General features: G+C 39.0%; 1 protein-coding gene across 2 annotated transcripts; it reads left to right on the forward strand.

Annotated features, from left to right (window-relative positions):
- The first annotated feature begins 6,161 nt into the window (after positions 1-6,161).
- Positions 6,162-20,980, forward strand: LOC145439463 (uncharacterized). 2 transcript variants are annotated; one of them, XM_080316949.1, is made up of 8 exons: positions 6,162-6,579; positions 7,006-7,137; positions 9,122-9,247; positions 10,207-10,328; positions 10,870-11,029; positions 14,328-14,408; positions 14,920-15,102; positions 18,294-20,980. In XM_080316949.1, the coding sequence occupies exons 2-8, from the start codon at positions 7,014-7,016 to the stop codon at positions 19,025-19,027; spliced, it is 1,530 nt and encodes a 509-aa protein (XP_080173075.1). In that variant the 5' UTR covers positions 6,162-6,579; positions 7,006-7,013; the 3' UTR covers positions 19,028-20,980. The 2 variants fall into 2 exon arrangements, with proteins under 2 accessions (XP_080173075.1, XP_080173076.1); XM_080316950.1 differs by having other exon boundaries at positions 6,166-6,579; positions 10,870-11,023.
- The last annotated feature ends 486 nt before the right edge of the window (positions 20,981-21,466 follow it).

A 21,466-nucleotide genomic window follows, 5' to 3' on the forward strand; every position in this document is an offset into this window, starting at 1 on the left:
TGATGTGAAGTACAGGGCTTGTATCAGGGTATATAATGGCCCATATTTTTTGAATCAATACCATCCTCGAATGGACTATTTTCAAGTCAATTACAATATTTATGGGGTGGGGACCTATGGTACCATAGCCACATCAAGCAAAATAAATGGACCAACTAATCACTTAGCAACAGAAACTCGCCTACATATATATAGGCTGTAAATCATAGTTACCTGCGGTGTTTTATCGCTATTACGAGGTATTTGAAAGGCAAAATGTCGATATGCGGGTAATCTGTATTTTAGGGTTGCCATACGTCCGGAATTTCCTGGACATGTCCAGATTTTCACTGTTCAAACTTGCATCCGGGAGGAATATCTAAAATATCCCTAAAGGTCCGGAATTTTGAAGGCTTGACCTAGGCTAATAGTTTTTTCGTAAATCTATATAGCCTAATAACATTATTTTTGGGAATATATATGCTACATGATATTCTTCTTCGCGCTGTGCGCGATTTACTACCACATTTATTGTTTTTAATATGGGACTATCACCACCCTCGCAAAAAGTGCGATAAAATATGAATAACCTTGATTTACTGAAATAAGCCTAATTGTAATTGCAATTATAGGAGTCCGATATATTCCTAGAGATGGTTGAGGCCTTTTAAATTCTTTATTCTGAGATAGTGGTTCCAAACGTGGGGGTCGCTTGCCTTTATTCTGGGGTTCGCGAAGATGTTGATCGTGAACGTAATCAACTCCAACAATAGCTCGTGAGTAAATCTTGGCAATTAAGGGTGATGACTTCTTTTAGTAATCAGCTCGTCAAATTTTGATCTGGGCCACGGAACATTTTCAAATTGGAGATGAAGTCACGACCATAAAAATTGAAGAGCATTGGATGTTATTATTGACAGAAGTCATTCAAAAAATTTAACGACCAAATGCATATAGCAAGCCCCACAGAAGTTGCATCGATTACCCTATCGTGGGCCTAAAATCATTGTTAATTCTGGCGGAAAGAGACTGAAAAAATGTGGTTTCGGTCCCGGTTAAACAACACACAGTACATACTGCTGAACCTGGTTCGTGGCCATCTCTGGTCTATAAGCAAAGCTTTGCTAGTGTGACGTCATATTGACAGACAATAAGCTGATAACTCATTTTGAAATCCACTAGTGGGCGCTAAAGAGTGTCCGGAATTTGGATCACAGAAATACGGTAACCGTAATGTATGTGTCATTAATTTTGTAAGTTTATGGGTAAATCAAAACATGATTTTATGGCAACATTGGAGTTGATAATATATTTTATTCTTGAAGGTCGCGACGAAACATTCTTCATTGGCTTGCTGTAGCTTAGCTTATAGTACACAACAAAACAAGTTAACAAATTTGAGTTTTTGAGCGTATGTCTCATAGGTCCCATGGTCGTGTGCCTTTGGACCCACGGGGTGGGGACCGATGACACGTTCGAGCAGCAAATTTTAAACGTTTATAAATATTTTTTGAAAGAGAGAGAGAGTCTTTATTTTCATCCAACCAAAATACATAACACACGGCAGTGATGGTGGTACAGAAAATATGCTTGCACAGTATTCGGTATTAGATAGGAATGATCGATAAGACCGTGAAGGTCATCTAGTCTGATCACACCAGCATCAAACAGGTTCACTTGACTCTAAGCAGTCTGGCTGTAAAAAAGGTTACAGTAGTTAAAAAAATAAAATATAAGAAAAATTAAACGATGGTAGCAAATGATCAATGAAGCAATGTCTGGGCGAGGTAGGGCAACAGTGTTAGTGTAACGACAAGAGGTGATCAAGTAGGGCTTTTTTGAAGCTATTATAAGGCAATTCACGGATGTGTGGTGGTAATGCATTCCAGATGATAGGTCCCGAGTAGTCGATAGATCTCTTAGTTAGGTTGCTATTGGGCGGATATTCATGTAAATGTCTGCGATAGGTAGAGCTTGTATCTAGCGTTGGGACCCCGGGAAATCCCGATCCCGGGATCCCGGGATTTGAAGCAATCCCGATCCCGGGATTAATCGCAATGAAATCCAGGGATTCGCAAGCAACATCTACCAAGGCTTACGTAGCGCAATATCTCTTATTTTGGAAAATAAAGCAGTGTTACAAACTCGGCTGATTGTCTAAAACAGGGGTCACCAACCTTTTTGCAACCAAGGGCTACTTTTGGGTACTGATTGAAGGGACGGGCTACTATTTACTCCCGCCGTTTACCCGTGCCAGACACAATTTCCGCTTTGATATTCGTAGCATTGGGCAGGTATCGAATAGCGGTAAGACTTCTAAGAGATTCTTTTAAATCAAAACATCTCATTTTAACCAGCTAGCCAGTAAGACTTTTTAAGAAACCACGAATTACTTCGCACCGTGTTTATATAAATTATATAACAAGTGTAAGCTCAGATTTTGAAATAAATCTCGTCATACGTTATACTGGACATCGTGTTATCTGTTTCTAAACCAGTCAGTGGGAGGCCTGGCATTGCATGCTATCAACTAGTGCGCTGTACTCTGGTATGTAACTTACACTGCAACTCTGAGTGAGTGTTCCAGATGTGCATTAGTGAGGCGTGTTCTGTGTTTGTTATTTGATGAATGTCGTTTCCGCAAAGATAACGATAAGTTGAACCAAACACGCTTGCAACCTTCATAGCTGCTGCGCGTTCACCACTGTACCTTTCCGTGTCAACAGGCACCAAAAGTTTGCTGCAGCCTTGTGGGCTTTGAGGTGGAGGTGATTTTGCAGTGGTACAATTTCAATCTCTAACTGTTCAGCATCCAGGCATGACAGATTTCATTATACCTGACAGCAGCATCGATTACAGAAAGTTAGAAATATGGTACTATAAATTAAGTTGAGTGTAAGAGAGACAAGCTGTGTCAAAAGATGCAATACACATTGGGCATAGTGCATCTGCTAGTACGTCACCGCCATTTGCTACCGGATAGTAATTTACTACTTTGGCATTGTCCGGGACGTCGAGCTACTATAACGGAACCCCCCACCCTTTCAAGAAGACCGTGGATGGCATGCCGTCATATCGCCTATTCTACGTCTTAGATATCTTGTTATTCTACCACATGTTGGTATGATACTAATTGTAATTGGGGATATTTGATATCATCATTTTAAGTGTTTATATATATGTATTGTCATTTCTATGTCACATGTTATAGTGTGATTTAAACAACAATAGCTAAATCACTCAATTTATATACTTAAAAGCTCACTGGTGATAATATGACGATGGCAAATGCTGCTATTCGATCTATTTTTAGAACAGGCTCGCGGGCCACTCATCTGGTCCTCGCGGGCTACCTGGTGCCCGCGGGCACCAGGTTGGTGACCCCTGGTCTAAAACAATTCCCAATTATATGAAAAACCAACTATGACATATCAATGAACAGCACAATCACTTCCGTCGTAGTCTACGGATCGTAGACGGTGCTGCGGAGGTGAAATACCGGTCGGGATAATAGCAAATTTCGAAGATGTCAGTGCGAAGAAAAAATCAGATGTGCGGCAAAACGTTTTGTCTCGCAAATCTACAGAAAAAGCCAAATGCAACTTGTGTCAAGACGTTTTGAAAGCTTCAGGGTCTAGCAAAGCTGTTCCCAACGTGGGCGATATCTCCCCACAGTGGGCGATTTTGAGAAACAAGGGGGCAATTAGAGGGCGAAAATGTTACGACGTTCAGTGAGATATATATAATCATCACGGCCAGAAAATGCACGTGAAGATGGCTTATTCTGCATACGACTAAAATGGTCACTTAACGGCGGAAACCGGTTTTTCGAGCACCTACTCGGAAAAACTACCTTTTTATCTACTCAATTCTTTGGCGATCAAAGTTGAGGTGAATAAATTTCCCGTTTATATGTCCTCTTCTTCAGATCCGTAAATATGGGGCGATAGGGGATGGGGGGTGAAATTTTGTGTCGAGCTTGATAAGGGGACGATTAGTCGAAAAAGGTTGGGAACCACTGGTATAACGCGGAGGGACTGGTAACGCATTTGGGGTCCGTACACATGATAGTAATTTAATCACCCATGACTAAATCGGGCACGTCAAAGAAAGATCAGTAAAAAATGAAGACAAGAAAGATCGATTCCTTTCATAAATCGCATAATCCTCGGCCCGGTGAACTTCCTAGTCAGCTAACTGCTGGGGACGGGCTAGGATTTAAACAAATTTTTCTAAAGTGAGCGAATTTGTCGGGCCTTCAAGGCTGACGGCTATGACTTGCCAAGATGTCACAAACGGGTTCGGGACTTCGTGATCGAGCACAGCAAAAAATCCGCAAGTGTGTGGAAGAAGAGCTTATGGTAATGTGACGGAATGATGGACGTTTTTCGATCACGTTGGACAAATCAACTCCTACACGAAACAGGCGGTACATGAATTTAAAAGCTCATTGTCCGGGTGGCTTTCGATCGCTGGGTTTCATTCGTATTCACGGGAGCATGTTTTTGCGTCAATATTATGAGGAATATATGTTGTTTTTGTGGCTTGTATGTCCATTTTGATACTTTGCTAATCCCGGGAAATCCAGGGATTGAGGAGCGAAAATCCCGGGAAATCCCGATCCCGGGATTTGGAATTTGATCCCGAAGTCCCAACTCTACTTGTATCGAAGTGTTGAGACAGCGAAATATCTGCTTTTCTCGCCTGAAGATTTGACGGCCAGGGACCATTTTGCAATTTTTGATCCATCGGTACCACATCTCCCCCTATATTCGTTATTTGATTCAAGATAAATGGCTGATTAATATATTAATTAGCCATTTATCTTGAATAAAATAACGAATATGTCTTTCACACAGCTGGTAAAATGTTATGACTTTTCAATCATCACTCTTACTTCGAAAATTCAATTTGACTTGAATTGTGACTTGACTCGTGAATTGACTTGACTTGACTCGACTTGACTTGAGTCACCTCCGAAAATCGAGGGACTTGGACTTGACTCGAGTCAAAATATGCAATGAATCGAGATGACTCGTGACTCGAAGGCAGTGACTTGATCCCAAGACTGCTAGTTGATATTATTAGTATTTTATCATTTAAAAACGACAACAGATAGTGGTGATATTAAAGAATAGGAAGGTATTGGAATGGCATGAAGTCTTTTCACCATACTATTTGGTATATCTAGAAAGGATTTGTGTTGAATCCAGTTCAATCTGGTGTAGTTTTGGCCGCTAAATGACGAAAATAATAATGATAGAACCATTGCATAACATCAACCTCACCCTCCGCCACATGCCACCTCTTATATTCTCTGCATTACTTTTCATTCAGTGTGCAATTTGCATGCCTCTTATTTACTTCGCCTAAGCCCTAGGCTAAGTTGGGTAGGCTTACCATACGTCCTCTTTTAAGAGGATTTTTCCTCTTTTTTTACTTTTTTGAAAGTGTCCTCGGAGGACGGCCTTTTGTCCTCTTTTTTGAGATTTTGTCCTCTTTTTTGAAAATTTCGGTCTGATATGCCGCAAATTAGCACAAAAGTGACGGTCCGGCGGATATTTCGGAGTGAAAAACGATGAATTTAGCTCTGAGCGAAAAGATGACCTTTTTTTTTTTTTTTTTCATTAGTCATCCATTTGGCAATGCGGAGAGAAAAACGGTATTTTGAGCTCTGAGCAGAAATGATGACCTTTTTTTTTTTTTTTAGTCATCCACCTGGCAATGTAGAGTAAAAAACGGTATTTTGAGATCTGAGCGGAAGTGATGACCTTTTTTTTAGTCAACCGTCCGCAAAGTGGGAAAAATTCACCGGTTTTTGAGAATTCTACTCCGGTTTTGTATCTTGCAAATTTCTGAAAAAGTGTCCTCTTTTTGCATTTTCAAAATATGGTAAGCCTAAAGTTGGGTGTCTGATCTTGAAGGCTACTTTCAAGTTGTTTCGACGCCTTCCTATCTTTTCATTGTATTGCAGTCTTGTGATGTTTCGAAACGATGAAAATATTAATAAACCTGATTGATGACAATGACAAGTCAATTTTTTTGTTGTTATTGTTCCGGTTGACGAAGCATTTAAATCTCTCTCTCTCTCTCTCTCTCTGCTTCCAACAATTGAAATTTTGCCATTTTCATGTTATTTTATTTCCCGTGCTGGGAAATGCCTGTACGTACAGCTTTACATTTGCTATCTTCAGCAGCGAGTATCAACAATATGGTAATTATGCGGCTGTTATATATTATTCAGTTCCAGACAGTGGCAGTCAGAAAGCATTTTGTAATAACTTAATAACATCATCAATCAATATAGGCTATTGTTTGCTGAGACTTTCATGTTGAAACGTTCTGTACCAATGTGCCATCTAATAGGGCGCCTCTAATAGAGCCTGAAAACTCTATATAAAAGTATTTATTGGCCTAGATCGTTTTATTAGTAGACTTAACTTTTCATATGGGTTGATTTATGTTGCTTGCAGCGAGATATTTGTTACGCGAGTCTGAAACATTGCAGTCAAATCTTATAATAAGCAAATGTGTTTGGCATTGCTGTGGTGTGGAATGGAATAACGGTATGGCTGCTGTGTTGTAACTTGGTTGACTAAGGTAAGATATGAAGTCATGTAGTAATGTGTTCGGCCTTTGTTTATGCTCACATCCTCTATGGAATCTCGGTTAATTTTTTTGAAGTTAATCCTTCGTGATGAGAGCTTTTCTGCATAGAATAATTAAGTAATTAAACTGAAAGTTCTGCGTGACGTTGCCTCCAACTCCACTTTGGGCTCGCATGAGAGTGAGAGGCATTCATGATGATATTCTGCAAAGGTGCAGTCGTTTGCATGCTTGCCTAGCTCTCACCTCTCACGCCACATTAATCCTGGTATGGATTTCTCATTTTAAATCATGCATTATGGTATAAGACTTCAAATCCAAGTAGGCTACGCCATATAATTTGCTAGTGACATACTGACACATATATCGCCTTGGAATTAAGAAATATATATTACATCATGATATGTGTTTTACTCTTAGAGGCAATAATGTTGCCACTGCATATTGGGCTCATCACCTTCCTCATACTTGAAGCTAAATCATTGCAAGAAGAGAAAATTGTGTGCGGTATTGAAGCAAATAAAAGCAATTCTTCATGTTACTGTCAGAGATGTAAGTGAATGTTTGCTGTGTGCTGAATTTATTTGTATGGAATAAGTGGAAGGCCCTTGGCTGCTATTGTCGTAAAATTTTGGAAATATTTTTCCTGGACATTGACAATATCCCAAACATGAATGTCTTATCCGGATTGATGCCAAAATTGTCATGATCAACCCACAACATGTCAAAAAGTGCAATGTAATCGGTATGGTCGAAAATATACCAGATAATCTTTAATGTGATTGATAACAGACAATATATAATTTGTGGTGGCATAGAACGTACATATTTGAACTGGACATCTTACATACTGTTATTACATCATAATGAGTGAGACTCGAATACTCAATTCAAAGTGATGATGCGTGATTCAGAATCGAATCACTCAGGTACTCGATTTTGCCAAGCCCTAGTCCTTGGTAAGGTTGGGCACAACTATTCTGATATAAATTGTCATCTTTCAAGTCGAGTAGTAAAAGCGGATTTGTTTGGAATAATGAACTTGTACACTTTTGGCACTGAGAGCTATTTTACCAACAAGAAATATAATTATTTTCAATAATTTCTTTTCACCTCTGGAACCTTGCAACCATGATTGGCTGAATTATAGCTTCTGGAACATGTAGCACAGTGCTACAATAGGCCTATTTATTGAAATGATATTTATTTGAAGTAGGGACCTACCCACAGCATCAGCATCTGCTATGAAATCATATTCATTGTCCTTGAATATTCAACTCCACTCGAAGCTTGATTTTAAATTGATTCAGGCCTACCGTAACCGTACAGTAATTTATTTTTCCCCTTGCCGTAAATATGCCTTGTTGGTGCAAAATTTGCATTTTATTGGGTTTTTCAAGTTATGAGATGTTGGGCAAGTTCTATGGTTTTTCTGGTCACATTTTGGTCTTTCTGCTCTTTTGATGTAGGCTATGTGAGTAGGAATATTTAGGACAGGCCTACTATGGATACCATCTGGATTTTCAATGTCTTAAAAATTGATTGAGTATTAGTTTGCAATTAGCAATTTGTATTTGTTGATTCTTGATCTGCTCATTTTCATTTGTTTATTTGAATACTATGCTCATATGAGAATGGATGATTTTTTAATTTTCTAGTTTGCTTATGCAATTTTAGTCATCACTCATCAGTGAAGTGTGAACACAAAAGTCTTTTTTCTCTGTGCACTTCTTGTTAGAGGGTAAGTGGGTTGATGTTGCCTCCTTTCAAGGCAGTACTACACTCACTGATGCGTGTAGACGAATCGGGTTAACCTGATCAAATTTCCCATTCCCACCATCTTCATAGTGACTCCATGTTTTGAGATTGGCCATGCGGTACCCTACTTTTAATAATGTGTGATCACCTACAAGGCCATGAGGTTTTGTTTGTGTAATGGATTCACGAGAGGTTTTTGTAGATGCAGAATCTTTTTCACTTATAATGCTGGGGGTTATATGCTTACGTCACAATCACTAACATGGTGTGTTGCATGAATTTTGGTCAATTAATAAAATGTAATAGCTGACAAAATCACTAAGAATACCTAGTCTTGTGGTTCTTAACCAGAGTTGGAGGGCTCGCACAAAACCCAGGTTTCGTGAGCCGGTAGGTATCAGTGGCTGGAGACACATCTGACTCACGAGTTTATTTTCATATCATTATTATATAATATTTGTATTTTGTGTTAAAATCATGATTTATTGGTCTTGTAAAACTGTTAAAGAAGTTGATTGCAAAGCTAGTTGCTGAGTAGCACATGCACAAGTATGGAAAAAGCTACAATTGCGTTTTCAAAAAAGTGCAAATTGGTAGGCTACCACATGACTGAATTCTTCCCATCTTATCTGTGTGTTCGAGTAAAGGCACCCAAGGTTTTGAAAAAATGATATTATCACGATGAATATTTATTGCTTGTTGACGTATCGTATTCAAATTTTGGACCCTAAATCTTTTCGATTTGTTATTTTTCATGACAATATGCTTCATAATTTAGTGGAACGGAGTGATACCCCGTGGTCTGTTGGTTCGAAAAGCACTGCACCAGGGCCAAGAAGTGTATGGCTGGATTTCTACAACTACAACGGAAATACTCTTCCCGTCGTCACATGGGAGCTCTCCAGTAAGTTTTTGGTTGAATTATTTTAGTTCCATATTATTTCTTTAATTTATACGGACTGACTGGGCGATAGCCTTGTTCCTTCTCTATTTTTCTGTATGGGCTGGAACCCTGGAAGAATGGTGCTGTGAAAATGTTTTTGTGTCAATAATTCTGATATTGACGTTTTATTGCGAAAAGCATAAGTGAAATATTTTGCTTTATATAATCAGAAAAGTTTTGGGATTTACCTTACTTGCAGACAAGCGCTTAAAAATTTCATTAGCCTATTGCATTGCATATTGCAGGAATTACAATCCAGGAACCAGCCAGATTAGGAGTAACCCTGAAGCAGATCATAAACTTAAGCTTAACTTTACAGCTTCCATACTCCCATGGCTTGACTAGACAGTGCATACATCCCCATTAGACATGTACTTTGTTTCTATATGTCTTGAAGAAAGCCACTGGGCTATAAATTATACAGTGCAGAATAGCTTGGTTCAATGATTTTGTATTGTGTAACCAACTTGATCACGAAACTGACACTTGTAAATGTCCTAACACATATTTCACAGCAGGTTTTTTTCTTAACAAGGAACTGTTATTACTATACTGCACAAGTTTCATGAGGATACTGGTTCAATGATAGCCTATTTCTTGAAAAATATAGAACTGATTTTTCATGATCACACCAAACTTGTTTATCATGGGCATTGGTGTTAGTTGATTGTCAGTTGGCAAAATATAGGTCTATTATTATTGCTGAACCTAATTGAAAGAAAAATATGAACTGCATTATCTCGTTGGTTTTGTTGATGTTGCTGTCTTTTGCATATTGCATAGCCAGTGATAATGCCTTGAATGGCATACCATAGGGACTGTTGTTTGTAGTATCATTCATATCCAACACTCCACCGGAACGCTTACTTTAGAAAACTGGTAGGCTATCTAAATAATATCAAATGTGTCGTAATTTTCAGCACAATACATGAACGACGTAGACGGCTTTTACGTTGAAATGACATTGCTGTATCAGTCGATATTCTTCTTCAATTGCGCCGTAAACTTTACAAGAGTGGAAAGGCAGCTGCGACAGCACACGGTTCGTACCACAAATGATTTGTTTACTACACACATTTGAACCTATGATAACGTTCACACTGTGGCTAAAATCATGTTTGTAAGCACTGCTGCCTGTTTCTGTCACCTAATCTGTCCCTGAAGACCTGGTATGTTGGTTTTATCCTTTCAAGTGTCATCACCACTGAGAAGTTCATGATACACTGGGCTTCGAATAACCCTATGTATGAAAATCACATAATCCAAGAAGTTAACACTGAAATACCAACACCTTCTACAATCAGCTCCAATTATGGCAATAATTGATTGGATATAGAAACTGATTGGGATATGAATGCTATTGTATTCAAAAGAACAAAGTGAAACGAAACCTATGCGCTTTCAAAATTCTAAACATAGTATATGCTCCGATGAGTAAGGTGAAAAATACTGTATTTTACTGGAAAGTAACCAGAGATCAGTAATCTTACTGACCCCTTAAAAGGTCAAATTACTGGAGGGGTGATTAGATTACCCGCAGGTTTAAAACCGTTTGTCTGATGGGTAGTTCTCTCTTGAAACAGATTCTCTTCGAATTTAAAGAATGCTGTCTGACTCTGGATGCCGGACTGCAGCCTCAGGATCACGTGTTGGTGCAGCTTCATTCGTTACCTTTGTATTCCAGTGGCGACAATATATATTCGGCCGAGACCGAGATGGTAGTACCAGAACACTCTGGTGAGTGTTGTAATCCATAACTTAGCTTTGCACTTCATGTTTTGTATACTGCGATATGATCAATTGAGAATGACAGCTTTTCATAGTGGAAAATAGTATCAAAAGCTCAATACCATAATTCTCGCGTAGAAATTAGCTCCAGCTCGAAAGCCTCACTACATATAATTTAGTTTAAATTATAAAGGCAGAATATGCCAAGCCATACATAGTCCAACCGGATTTCGAATTACGTTCCCACAGAGATAGCCCGATTAAGTAAACTCACATAAACTGATCATTTTTATGGTTGGTGTTCAAAAAGAGATTCTTTCTCAAATTGTACTGGCTACTTGATAAAATTGTTAGGTTACCTAATTAAAGGCTGCACGCCAAATTTGGTTCAATTCCAACCAGTGGAAGCGGAGCTATTGCAGTAGAAAAATTTGGATTTCAATGAAATAATTTTTACGGTGGCCAGTAGGGTTGTCCAAAATTTGGAAAATCTTAAAAATACCCCGTGATTGTGTCTCATTCCATAGATTATTGATAAAAAATAACAATGAGCCCAAAAGAAGCTCACGGGAAAGCCGTTAAGATTTCGGCCAAAGCGTTTTAAAGTAGCTGCCCAAGAATGGGCGTGCCACCGACCATAGAACGGCGAGAAGACTAGTAATCAAATAACCACGGCTCCTGATTGGCTAATTGGCTATGCTTCAATGATCACCACAGCAACAACTTGCTGATTATGTGCTCAAGGAGTCTGCTACCGGTGGGGATTCTGAAATCGCGTTGTTGGTAGGTTGGCAGATGATGATTTAAGATTAATTCAGGACATGTTAAGGTACGAAATACATGATGAACAATCAACAGCTGCTTCACATAAACTTCTACAGCATGACTGCTTTGCTGTGAAGGAAACGGCTGTAGCCTACATGCCGTGTTTTCATCGAGGGAAAGCAAAGACGCTTATGCAAGTAGTGAACGAATTCCCCGTTTCAGAAGGGATCCATCATCAGTGAATACAAATATAAAGCTTGACCATGACACTATACTTTGTGTGAGCTTATTGGACTCAAGTTGTAGTATATAGTTGATATTTTGAATGCTCTAGGGATTGACTGAATCAGCCGGTTGTGCTTGGCAGTTATACTTACAGCAAATTGAATTCACATGTAAGTGTTGTCAAAGTCCTTAATGATGCTGCAGAAAAGAGGTGTAAAGTAAGCACAATGCTGGATATCATGTCCAAACTATGCTGGATACTATGCAGTATAGTCTGTGATTATCTTTACACCTATTTTCTGCGGGATCAATAGGGACTTTGACATACCACATTGGGCATAGCCTATGCGAGTGTGCGTTATCATTAGGGACTTTAGCAACACTTACAAGTGAATTCAATTTACTGTAAGCATCTGATGAGTGCCAAGCATAACCCGCTGATTCAGCCGATTCCAATATCATTCGAAACATCACGTATATATTACAGCTTGAGCCTAATAAGATCACACAAATTACGGTATCGTGTCATTGATAAGCTTTATATTTGTGTTCACTGATGATGGATCCTTTCCAAACGGGGAATTCGTTTACCGCTTGCATAAGCGCCTTTGCTTTCCCTCGGTGAAAACACGGCATGTAGGCTACAGCCGTTTCCTTCCAATAAAGCAGTCATGCTGTAGAAGTTTTTGTGAATGTGTGTGTGTTGATTGTTCATCATGTACTTCGTACTTTAACATGTCCTGAATTAATCTTAAATCATCATCTGCCAACCTACCAACAACGCGATTTCAGAATCCCCACCGGTAGCAGACTCCTTGAGCACATAATCAGCAAGTTGTTGCTGTGGTGATCATTGAAGCATAGCCAATTAGCCAATCAGGAGCCGTGGTTATTTGATTACTAGTCTTCTCGCCGTTCTATGGTCGGTGGCACGCCCATTCTTGGGCAGCTACTTTAAAACGCTTTGGCCGAAATCTTAACGGCGTTCCCGTGAGCTTCTTTTGGGCTCATTGTTATTTTTTATCAATAATCTATGGAATGAGACACAATCACGGGGTATTTCTAATATTTTCCAAATTTTGGACAACCCTAGTGGCCAGGTTCACGTTGATCTTGTGAATAAGACATCATGTGTAGTGTAGTTGCATCTTGTGTTTGAAGCAGATATCAAATTTGTAATGGTGGAAGTAATGATTAGCCTGAATGCTGGATAGCCTACTACCAAATTTCAATTCAAGCAACGAATTTTCTGGGGGGGAATAATTTATAATCCTTAAAGGAATTGTGAACTTTCAAAAACCTTGTATAGCAACATTTCCTATAAACAGTTATATGTCACGGAAACAATCAACTCAATCCGTTCCACAACTATCCCCTTACCAGCATCTTATTTTGAATATAATTTTGCAGAATATTATCGATAATATCTAACTAAATGCACATGAATATTATGAATGTTTGGAATTCAAACTTCAGGCAATTTCCCGATAATGTTATTGAAACTGCAGTTTCAGTCAATTAACATGAATATTCCTTCTTCGGGCCAATGAGCCATACGCCATCTGACCAGTCATTCCAGTCCTGAGCACAATTGCATTATCATTGATAGATGTAATAAAACATATTAGGCGGAAACATAACAATGTCAACCTTGCCCAAAAGACGTCGTGCTTGTGATATTTAACCCGTCACAATCGCACGTTATGCAATTTGAATGTTCCAATGTTCTTGCGAATCCATATTCTTATTGAATGCGACAAATTTTGAATGGTAACGGAAACCCTGTATCAAAGCCCTGATATCAGATGTATGATGCAAAGCATGGCATGAATGTATCACACGCGATAATTTAGGCACATATTCATGACTGAAAGTAGAGTTTCACTACTGAGTTTTAACAGATTGATCAAGTGTCGTGTTTGGTTCAAGTCACCAGATCATTGATCAACTGCATTTTGAATATCATCAACCTGATATTGATTAGATGATAATGTAATTGGTCTAACTATCACGTATCAGTGCAAGAACAACAATCATCCTCTTTTCTTTATTAACCATATTTGAACCTACTAGTAGCCCAGACCTTTTGGCTATTTCTTTCAAACACTTATAGATTGTTAAAATACTTTATCCTCATAAAAAACTTTGGTATGAAAATAATCGGAGGCGTATGTACTTGCAAGATAGGCTGGTTTTCTTTTGAAACTCAGCACTTTATTCATGGCCATGTTACTTAATGCTGAAAAATGTAAAAATTATAAAATCGAATTAACTGATATAACGTGAATTTACATTAAGACAATTTTGCATTGTCTAATTGCAGACAGATCTGATGGTACCGAATTTGATCAAGACTTTTTCAACTTGACCTGGTATGATCTTGAAGAATTGGAAAAGTACTGGAGTAAGTAATAATTCAGTAACGTGTTCTAGTATAGTTCGACTGGAATTGTTACAGAAATGAGTAGTGAAGGTAAGATTAACAGACTTTTGTGTCTTGTTTATTGGTTTACTTTGGTCATTTGCGAACGTGTTCGAAGTATATGTGGATTGAACTTAATTATAAGTAGGCTAATACTACGGTATGAGTTTATATTCAACAGCCAAATAGAAGTTGTGATTTTCTGAACATGCCAAAACCTCAAGTATAATCTCGTCATATGCATTAGATGGCGCTTCGAATGGGAGCCATATACTGTGACAAATAAGGCCTGATAAAACTGCTACCAAACAAGAAGTAAAGAGTAGAGAGGTTTAATTGGAAAAAACGTCGAAATAGTTGTGTGAAAGCCATCTAACGGCAGAACCAGTAGAGTTGTTATTGCGAGTAGGGATAAGCCCACGAACGTCGTCTGGTCATTTAAAAAATATCTGGGTGAAACCGTCGATTAACTATTATTTTTTGCACTTCTCAGTGAGTCCGGTTACGACCATGCAGATTTCGACAGAATCAGGGCCCCAGGCCAATGCGAAACAGTCCTCGACAGAGCCTAGTATCATCCTGATCTTCACATACGGGGGTCTTGCGTGTTTGATCTGCTTCGCTTGCGGCATCACCGGGATTGCCTGCTGTCTTCACCGGAAGCTTACCTACTCAGGTCTGTCCTTTATTCGTCAGAGTAGCTAGCAATGCCACCGCAATTAGAATAAGGGTCCTAATTTTCCGCCCAATTACAAGTAGAAGTAGTTATTTCTAAGATATGTTGTAGATATATAGAAAGCTAATTCTAGTAGAAATTGGAAACGCAGGCGTGAAAAATACCGAAGTTTGGTTTGATTTGGTCGAGCTTACTTTTAGTCGTCAACTCATCCATCATTTGGAGTTGGCTACATTAAAAAATGTACGATGTATCCTCACGACGCGACATGACTAAAAACTCTGCAAATAGGTAGGCCTACCGGTGTGTTCTCTGATATATTTAGTTGAGCTACCCTGAAACAGGGACAATTTCACTCGGTTCTTGTGACAATTTCTCTCGTGAAATCCCAACCGTAATTACCGTAATTTTCCCAATATAGTGCGCCCCCATGTACAATACGCACCCTTAAAATGCCGTGTAAATCCTGGGAAAAAGCCTGTGTCACCCATGTATAGTACGCACCTGGTATTCACAGTACATGAATAGTTGTGTTTTACTATACGATGTCGGTCTGATTTGCGATGACACTGTTCAGCAATCATGACATAACGATCGCTAATCATTATGCAATTAACGGCATTGTCTCTAAACGATAGTAGATAGCATCCAAAGCCTGCGAGCCTGGCGATGCGATAGTTCAGGCCAGAGACGCGACATCTTGCGCACAAAGCCTATCACAGATGCGATTGCTCAGGCCAACAGGTCTGTCGGAGATGCGGCACATGGCCTGTTGTTTATGCGATTGATAAAGCCGACGTGATGAATTGGCGAGGATTACCGCGCACGCGTGCAGCAATGCTCGTGCTCAGCGACCTAATTTCGCTCGCGTACAAACGGCAAACTAACTCAGCAGGAGACCACGTGCTGTGCTGCTCGTTAATTGGCAGCGTGTTATACTGATAGTACGAATTACTGGGCACGATGGCTGAAAGTGATGCGGGATCGGAAATAAACATGAAAAAAGAAGTGATTTCAAGTTTTTTTTCAAGTGTTGTTATGCTCATGTATAATACACACCCCTATTCCAGGGCAAAAAATCGGTCAAGTTTTGTGCATTATACATGGAAAATTACAGTAAGTATAGTTTTGCCCAAATGCCCTTCAGCAGAATCGGAAGAAGTCAAAAAACGTAGCAACTTGAGTAAGTTGGACAAGTTTGCACATTCTACTTGAATATTCCAAAAAGTAGAAGTACTTAGTTGCCTACCACCTCTCTGCCGAGCCGGAAAGCTAGATAAAGCTTTTCCAGGTTAGATTGGAATTTACTGAATTCTCAAAAACTTGAAGATAAAGCTAGATAAAGCTTTTCCAGGTTAGATTACAATTTGCCGAATTCTCAAAAACTTGAAATAAGACTTAAATTGCGTATAGAACAACAAAAACCAAGTTCAGTTCATATCAAATTAGAACTTATTCTCACAAGCACGAGAATGGCAAATGTCTGTACACCAACCTTGGCTGGTTTCGTACTTTACAGTTCTCCTGTAGCATTTTCAGGTAAACTAGGTACATCAGATTCAAAGTAAAATTAGACCATACAAACACAAACATTTCACAAACCAGATTAGAAGTAGATTACCAGCATTTCACTCTCTGATTCAGTGGTTCTCAACCGGGGATCAGCGAAACCTCAAAATTTTCAAAATTATTGATCACCCAAGTCTTAATTTGTGATGTTTCAAATTAGGGCAAGAAACGAGGCAGTCTCGCTCCATGACTGCTCAAAATAACGCAATAAAATCACCAGAGATGAAATATGCTACCGTACAAACTCGTTTAGCCATATCGTCGCTGGAAAACCACTTTTAACCACTTTTCGTATTTTTGAATTCTTTTCTTCTGTCACTATTTCGTTTCAACCTTGTAGCATGAATTTTTAGTGAAGGGGACGTATAAACTTGAATTTCAAGGTAAAGTGAAAACGAAACCGGTTTATTGCCAAATTATATGGTCAAAGTCAAAATTTCAAAAAATGGGCGTAAGAATGTTGGTTTGTCAGCGACAATATTGCCAATGTCCTATTGGTAAAAACATAACGCTGAGACTTTTTGTTTGGGTTTGTGGACAAAATCAGGGGGTATCTTGGAAATGTTTGCAAAACATTTTGGATTTGAAGTTGTCAGTCTCTCAGCAAATTAGTGAACAATCGTTTGAAATATATATCCTGAAGTTTCTTCCTAATTGATTGAAACTTCACCACAACATCCATTTTATCACTATTCTAGAATAACTTCTACATGAGATGTTAGATAGAAATGACTAGGCGGGGTGTGATATTTTCATGAAAAATGTTTTGGAATTTCGGCCATATATGTTGTGATCACCCCAAAGGGTGGGTCGTCAGCTGCAGTTCAAGCCTGCACTTCATATTTGCACAAAGCTGTTGGCGGTCGCACGGGCTAAATTTGAACCTATGTGTTGAAGGGGCTCAGTGACGGTCCAAAAGGGGTCCGCATAGACAAAAAAGTTTAGAATCATTGCAAAAATTTGTCTAATAATTAGCAGGGTTGTAATGACTCTAGTCCGGCTCAAGTCGTGATTTTTCGTTTTTCGACTCGACATAGCATGAGTCACTTCTTTAAATGCGTAAGATGACTCGACTCGAGTCAATTTTTGTACTCGAGTCATTATGCATGACTCGAACCAAGTCAGATTACTTGAGACTAAGAGGGCCATGACATTCATTGTAACTTCGAAGAATAGTAAAGTCACCAACCACATCATTGGTATTTGGTCTATCAGTCCTGATACTCGAAAAAACGAAAAAGTGCCAGAAACTGTTAGGACTGAGGAAAATTACTATGATATGAATGCGAGCCATTCTATATCACCTGAGCAGAGTTGAAAAAGTCGGTTGAACTAGAATGAACTGAAAACTGAACAGCAAACATAAGGACTTGCACTCGATCAAACCACTATGACTCAGACTCGACTCTTTACTAGATGACTTGACTCGATGGTGAATTGAAAATTACTCAACTTGACTCGAGTCAAAACTATAAAATCAAAACTATAAAAGTGAGATTGACTTATAGACAACTGGAGTTATCTATATAGATCACTATATAGTGATGAGTTATCTAGTTATCTTTGTGTCGCAAATAGGGCTTGCATTTTCCGCCAGTTTCACCCTCGTTATCACTTTTCAGAGAAGCAACACATGACGTCGGTTCCCGTCAAACGCGTCTTATATTTGTGTGATGAAGACGCCGATTCAGTCAAGCTCCACGGTCGCTTGTTGGAAACGATACAGAAATTATGCGCTGGCAAAATCGACATCATCGCCAACATACAAAAGCAAACTGAGATTTCTAAGGTCGGGGTCACGTCGTGGACTGGAACTAATATGGCAGACGCGGACGTAGCCACACTAATTGTTGTTTCAAAGACAAGCCAACTCGCAGACATCGTCGGAAAGAATACTAACGCAAATAAAAGTTCAGCAGTCAACGTGGCATTACAAATATCAGAATTGAAAGCCACGCAATCCAGCTTTGCCGATTTGAGAAAAAAGATTATTCTTCTACACACAGGTGACACCATTCAGCACAAAGACAAAATGTTGTATTGCACTCATTATTCTGTGCCGGAACAGCTGGAAATCGCTTTGAAACACATTTTGGGCCAAAATTATACGCGGCGCGAAGATATTTTAAAGGAATGTAGCGAATTCATTAAGGCTATTATGCTCCAACAAAGCGTCAATGATGACAGTGGTCCAGTCTCCGAGCGCAGTTCTATGCTGATGAATAATGACTTGAACCGATCACCGTCAGTATCGATATCGTTGGACTTGAACGTTCAAGATACCTCCATTTCGCTCAATAACATCAATTTAGTTTATACCAGCATGACAGCCCAAGATAATAATGCTAGCGTATGATTTAATTTTGTCTCGTGCTTTTGCCACCACTTTAGTTCGTGGCGTTATCTGACCTTACGAATTGTCTCAATGAAAATTATCGTTTCGTTGGAGTAACTTTCTTCCTATCATGACAGCCTTGAAACCCAAGTTGAGTGACGTACTTACCAGTGGCGTAGACAGGGGGGTCGAATCGGAGAACCCTCTACCCCCTTTCCCTGCTCCCCTTTTAAAATCCCTTGTTGTTCTCCTGGAGAGAGTAATCTGCCAATCCCTATGTTTGAATGTACCCGCATATTGTTCATATTATTTCTTCACGCAGTTGTTGTACGATGTTTTAACGACCCTAACCATTCGACGTGCTAGCTCATGCCCCCACAATGAGTCACCAATAGTACACACAGATTTGTTAGTGATTTAGATTCACTACCCCTGCTTTTTGAGTTAGATGACTATCTAAATCAATCTGTCATTATTCACGTATTCGTACTGAATTAATAAAAATCGATCCAAATCAATATTTTAAAATGCCTTAACGGTGTATGTTTATGGGTATAGAGACGTTAGCACAAGCTAGATTATCTGATCCTTGTGGCATTGCCATTTGGACATATCCTGTTTTCAAAATAGCTCTCCTCTCCCCCCCCCCTTTTTTTTTGTTTGTTTCACCTCTCACTCCTTTTCTCTTGGCTGGCCACGCGCCTGGTACTGTACAAGACTCATTACAGTTACTTCCAAAGCTTTAAACTTTAAACGTTGTGTAAGTCACCGTAATATTCGCTACATAACTGAGAAGCCTGACGACACTGAACCTGTAGTGTTTTTGGTGTCCTTAGCATTTTACAGTGTAATCATGTTTTGTATGATGCTTTCCAATGGTTGCAATTTTATAACCTCAAGTTCTTGCAGTATAAGATGCCAATGTTGCCAAATGTGTTTCATGTCAGAAGTATTGCATCCCTGGTGTATGCTGCTGGGTGTTCGGTTGAAAGACAAATCCAACTCGTCTCGGCACTTTCCTAGCTTTCCATTTCATCCTAGTCTTGGTGTTTTGAAATGATGAAATTGCTATAAAAGGCGCCAGAATCCAATTTAAATCGGAAGTGTCAAATATGGTGCCATTGAAAGAGTAAGCGGTCATATTTTTGAACTTAAAAGATGGGTTACCACTCACTGTTTGATGAGTTTATCTGCGCTTTTACGATGGCTGTTTATTTTGATTTGTTAAGTGATGAAGATGGAATTTGACACACCTTCTCGATAGTGTTTACAGCTACTGCTGGATTGATCTGTATAGGTCCGTTTATTTTAGGGTATATTATACACACAAATACAATTTATATACACAAATTCTTCTCGCAAGTTAGAAAATTAAAACTAAATAGTCTTCACTAATCCCAAGAGTCTTCAATTTCTCTTTTTGTCAAGATTCAATGGGTCATGGATTAGGATATCCTGTCGTGACAGTAGTGCATTCTAATGAACACCATATACTTGTTTGCTCGTATGTATATTGTCCATTAATATTGAGAAACGTCATGTGATGTCGCTTGCAGCCGTGGGTTGTTTTATCTCTTCAAGCACTTTCTGTAGGTTCAGATTATTTTATGTTTATGCTTTCAGCCCCGTGATATATGCAGTTTGCTAGAAAATTAGGTCAAATAATTTGCCTACAATTCTTGCTCTTTTCTGTGAATAATTTCTATTTTATTAAAAAACAGTACATCACTAACATCCTGTTACATTACTCATATAATCATTCTGCTGCTCACGTCCAGATAATCATGCGGTAAGATTGTCCAATGAAATTTCTTTGACTAGCTTGCGTATCAATTTGACCAGAACTTCGCACAAATGCTTCTCTAATTGGTTAATTTTCTAAACATATACGTTATGTGCGTTCCATTGAAGATTTGAGACTCCATTGTGTTTTTTTTTGTACAAATTTCAATACTAATGTTGATACCTACTGCATACACTGTTGAGATGAAAGTTCGAGGAACGCAGCTGTGTGTCAGGTGAGGTAATGCGCAGAAAGTTTCAAGTTTTACTACTTCCAGGTGCATATTACTTTTTCCCTGGTCAATTGAATACTTTATAGTTTGTTTTCATTTAATCATTGTCCCATGACGTAGTCCAAAAGTTCTCAACCTGATCAGAGGGTGCTGTGACAAAATGTGGTAAAAATCAAGGAATCAAAATTCTCAGTGTGGCATAATCGGTGATTATATTATTTTTATACCAGCTCAAGACACACAATGTACAATGCAAATTCGAGCATTTCGAATCTACGAAGTAGCTCTTTCTGGCATCCCCTCAACCTAATGCCATTGTTTCATCTCTGCTTACATGGATAGTGCTGGGGTCACTTTCGCTCCATCCTTTTTGCAAGACCAGGACTGTGGAGTCGGAGTTTGGGTAATTTTCGCTTGATGGAGTCGGAGTCGTGAAAACTGTAGT

This window comes from Botryllus schlosseri, chromosome 5 (genome assembly GCF_051294905.1).
Source record: "Botryllus schlosseri isolate E-star chromosome 5, Bs_hap1, whole genome shotgun sequence".
In the NCBI taxonomy this organism is placed as follows: domain Eukaryota; kingdom Metazoa; phylum Chordata; class Ascidiacea; order Stolidobranchia; family Styelidae; genus Botryllus; species Botryllus schlosseri.

Excerpts from the sequence above, each read along its gene's own strand:
- LOC145439463 (XM_080316949.1), top strand. The coding sequence starts at position 7,014 with ATGTTGCCACTGCATATTGGGCTCATCACCTTCCTCATACTTGAAGCT. Across the intron at positions 14,409-14,919 it reads AGAATTGGAAAAGTACTGGA|TGAGTCCGGTTACGACCATG; the intron begins GTAAGTAATAAT and ends TGCACTTCTCAG. Across the intron at positions 15,103-18,293 it reads CCGGAAGCTTACCTACTCAG|AGAAGCAACACATGACGTCG; the intron begins GTCTGTCCTTTA and ends ATCACTTTTCAG.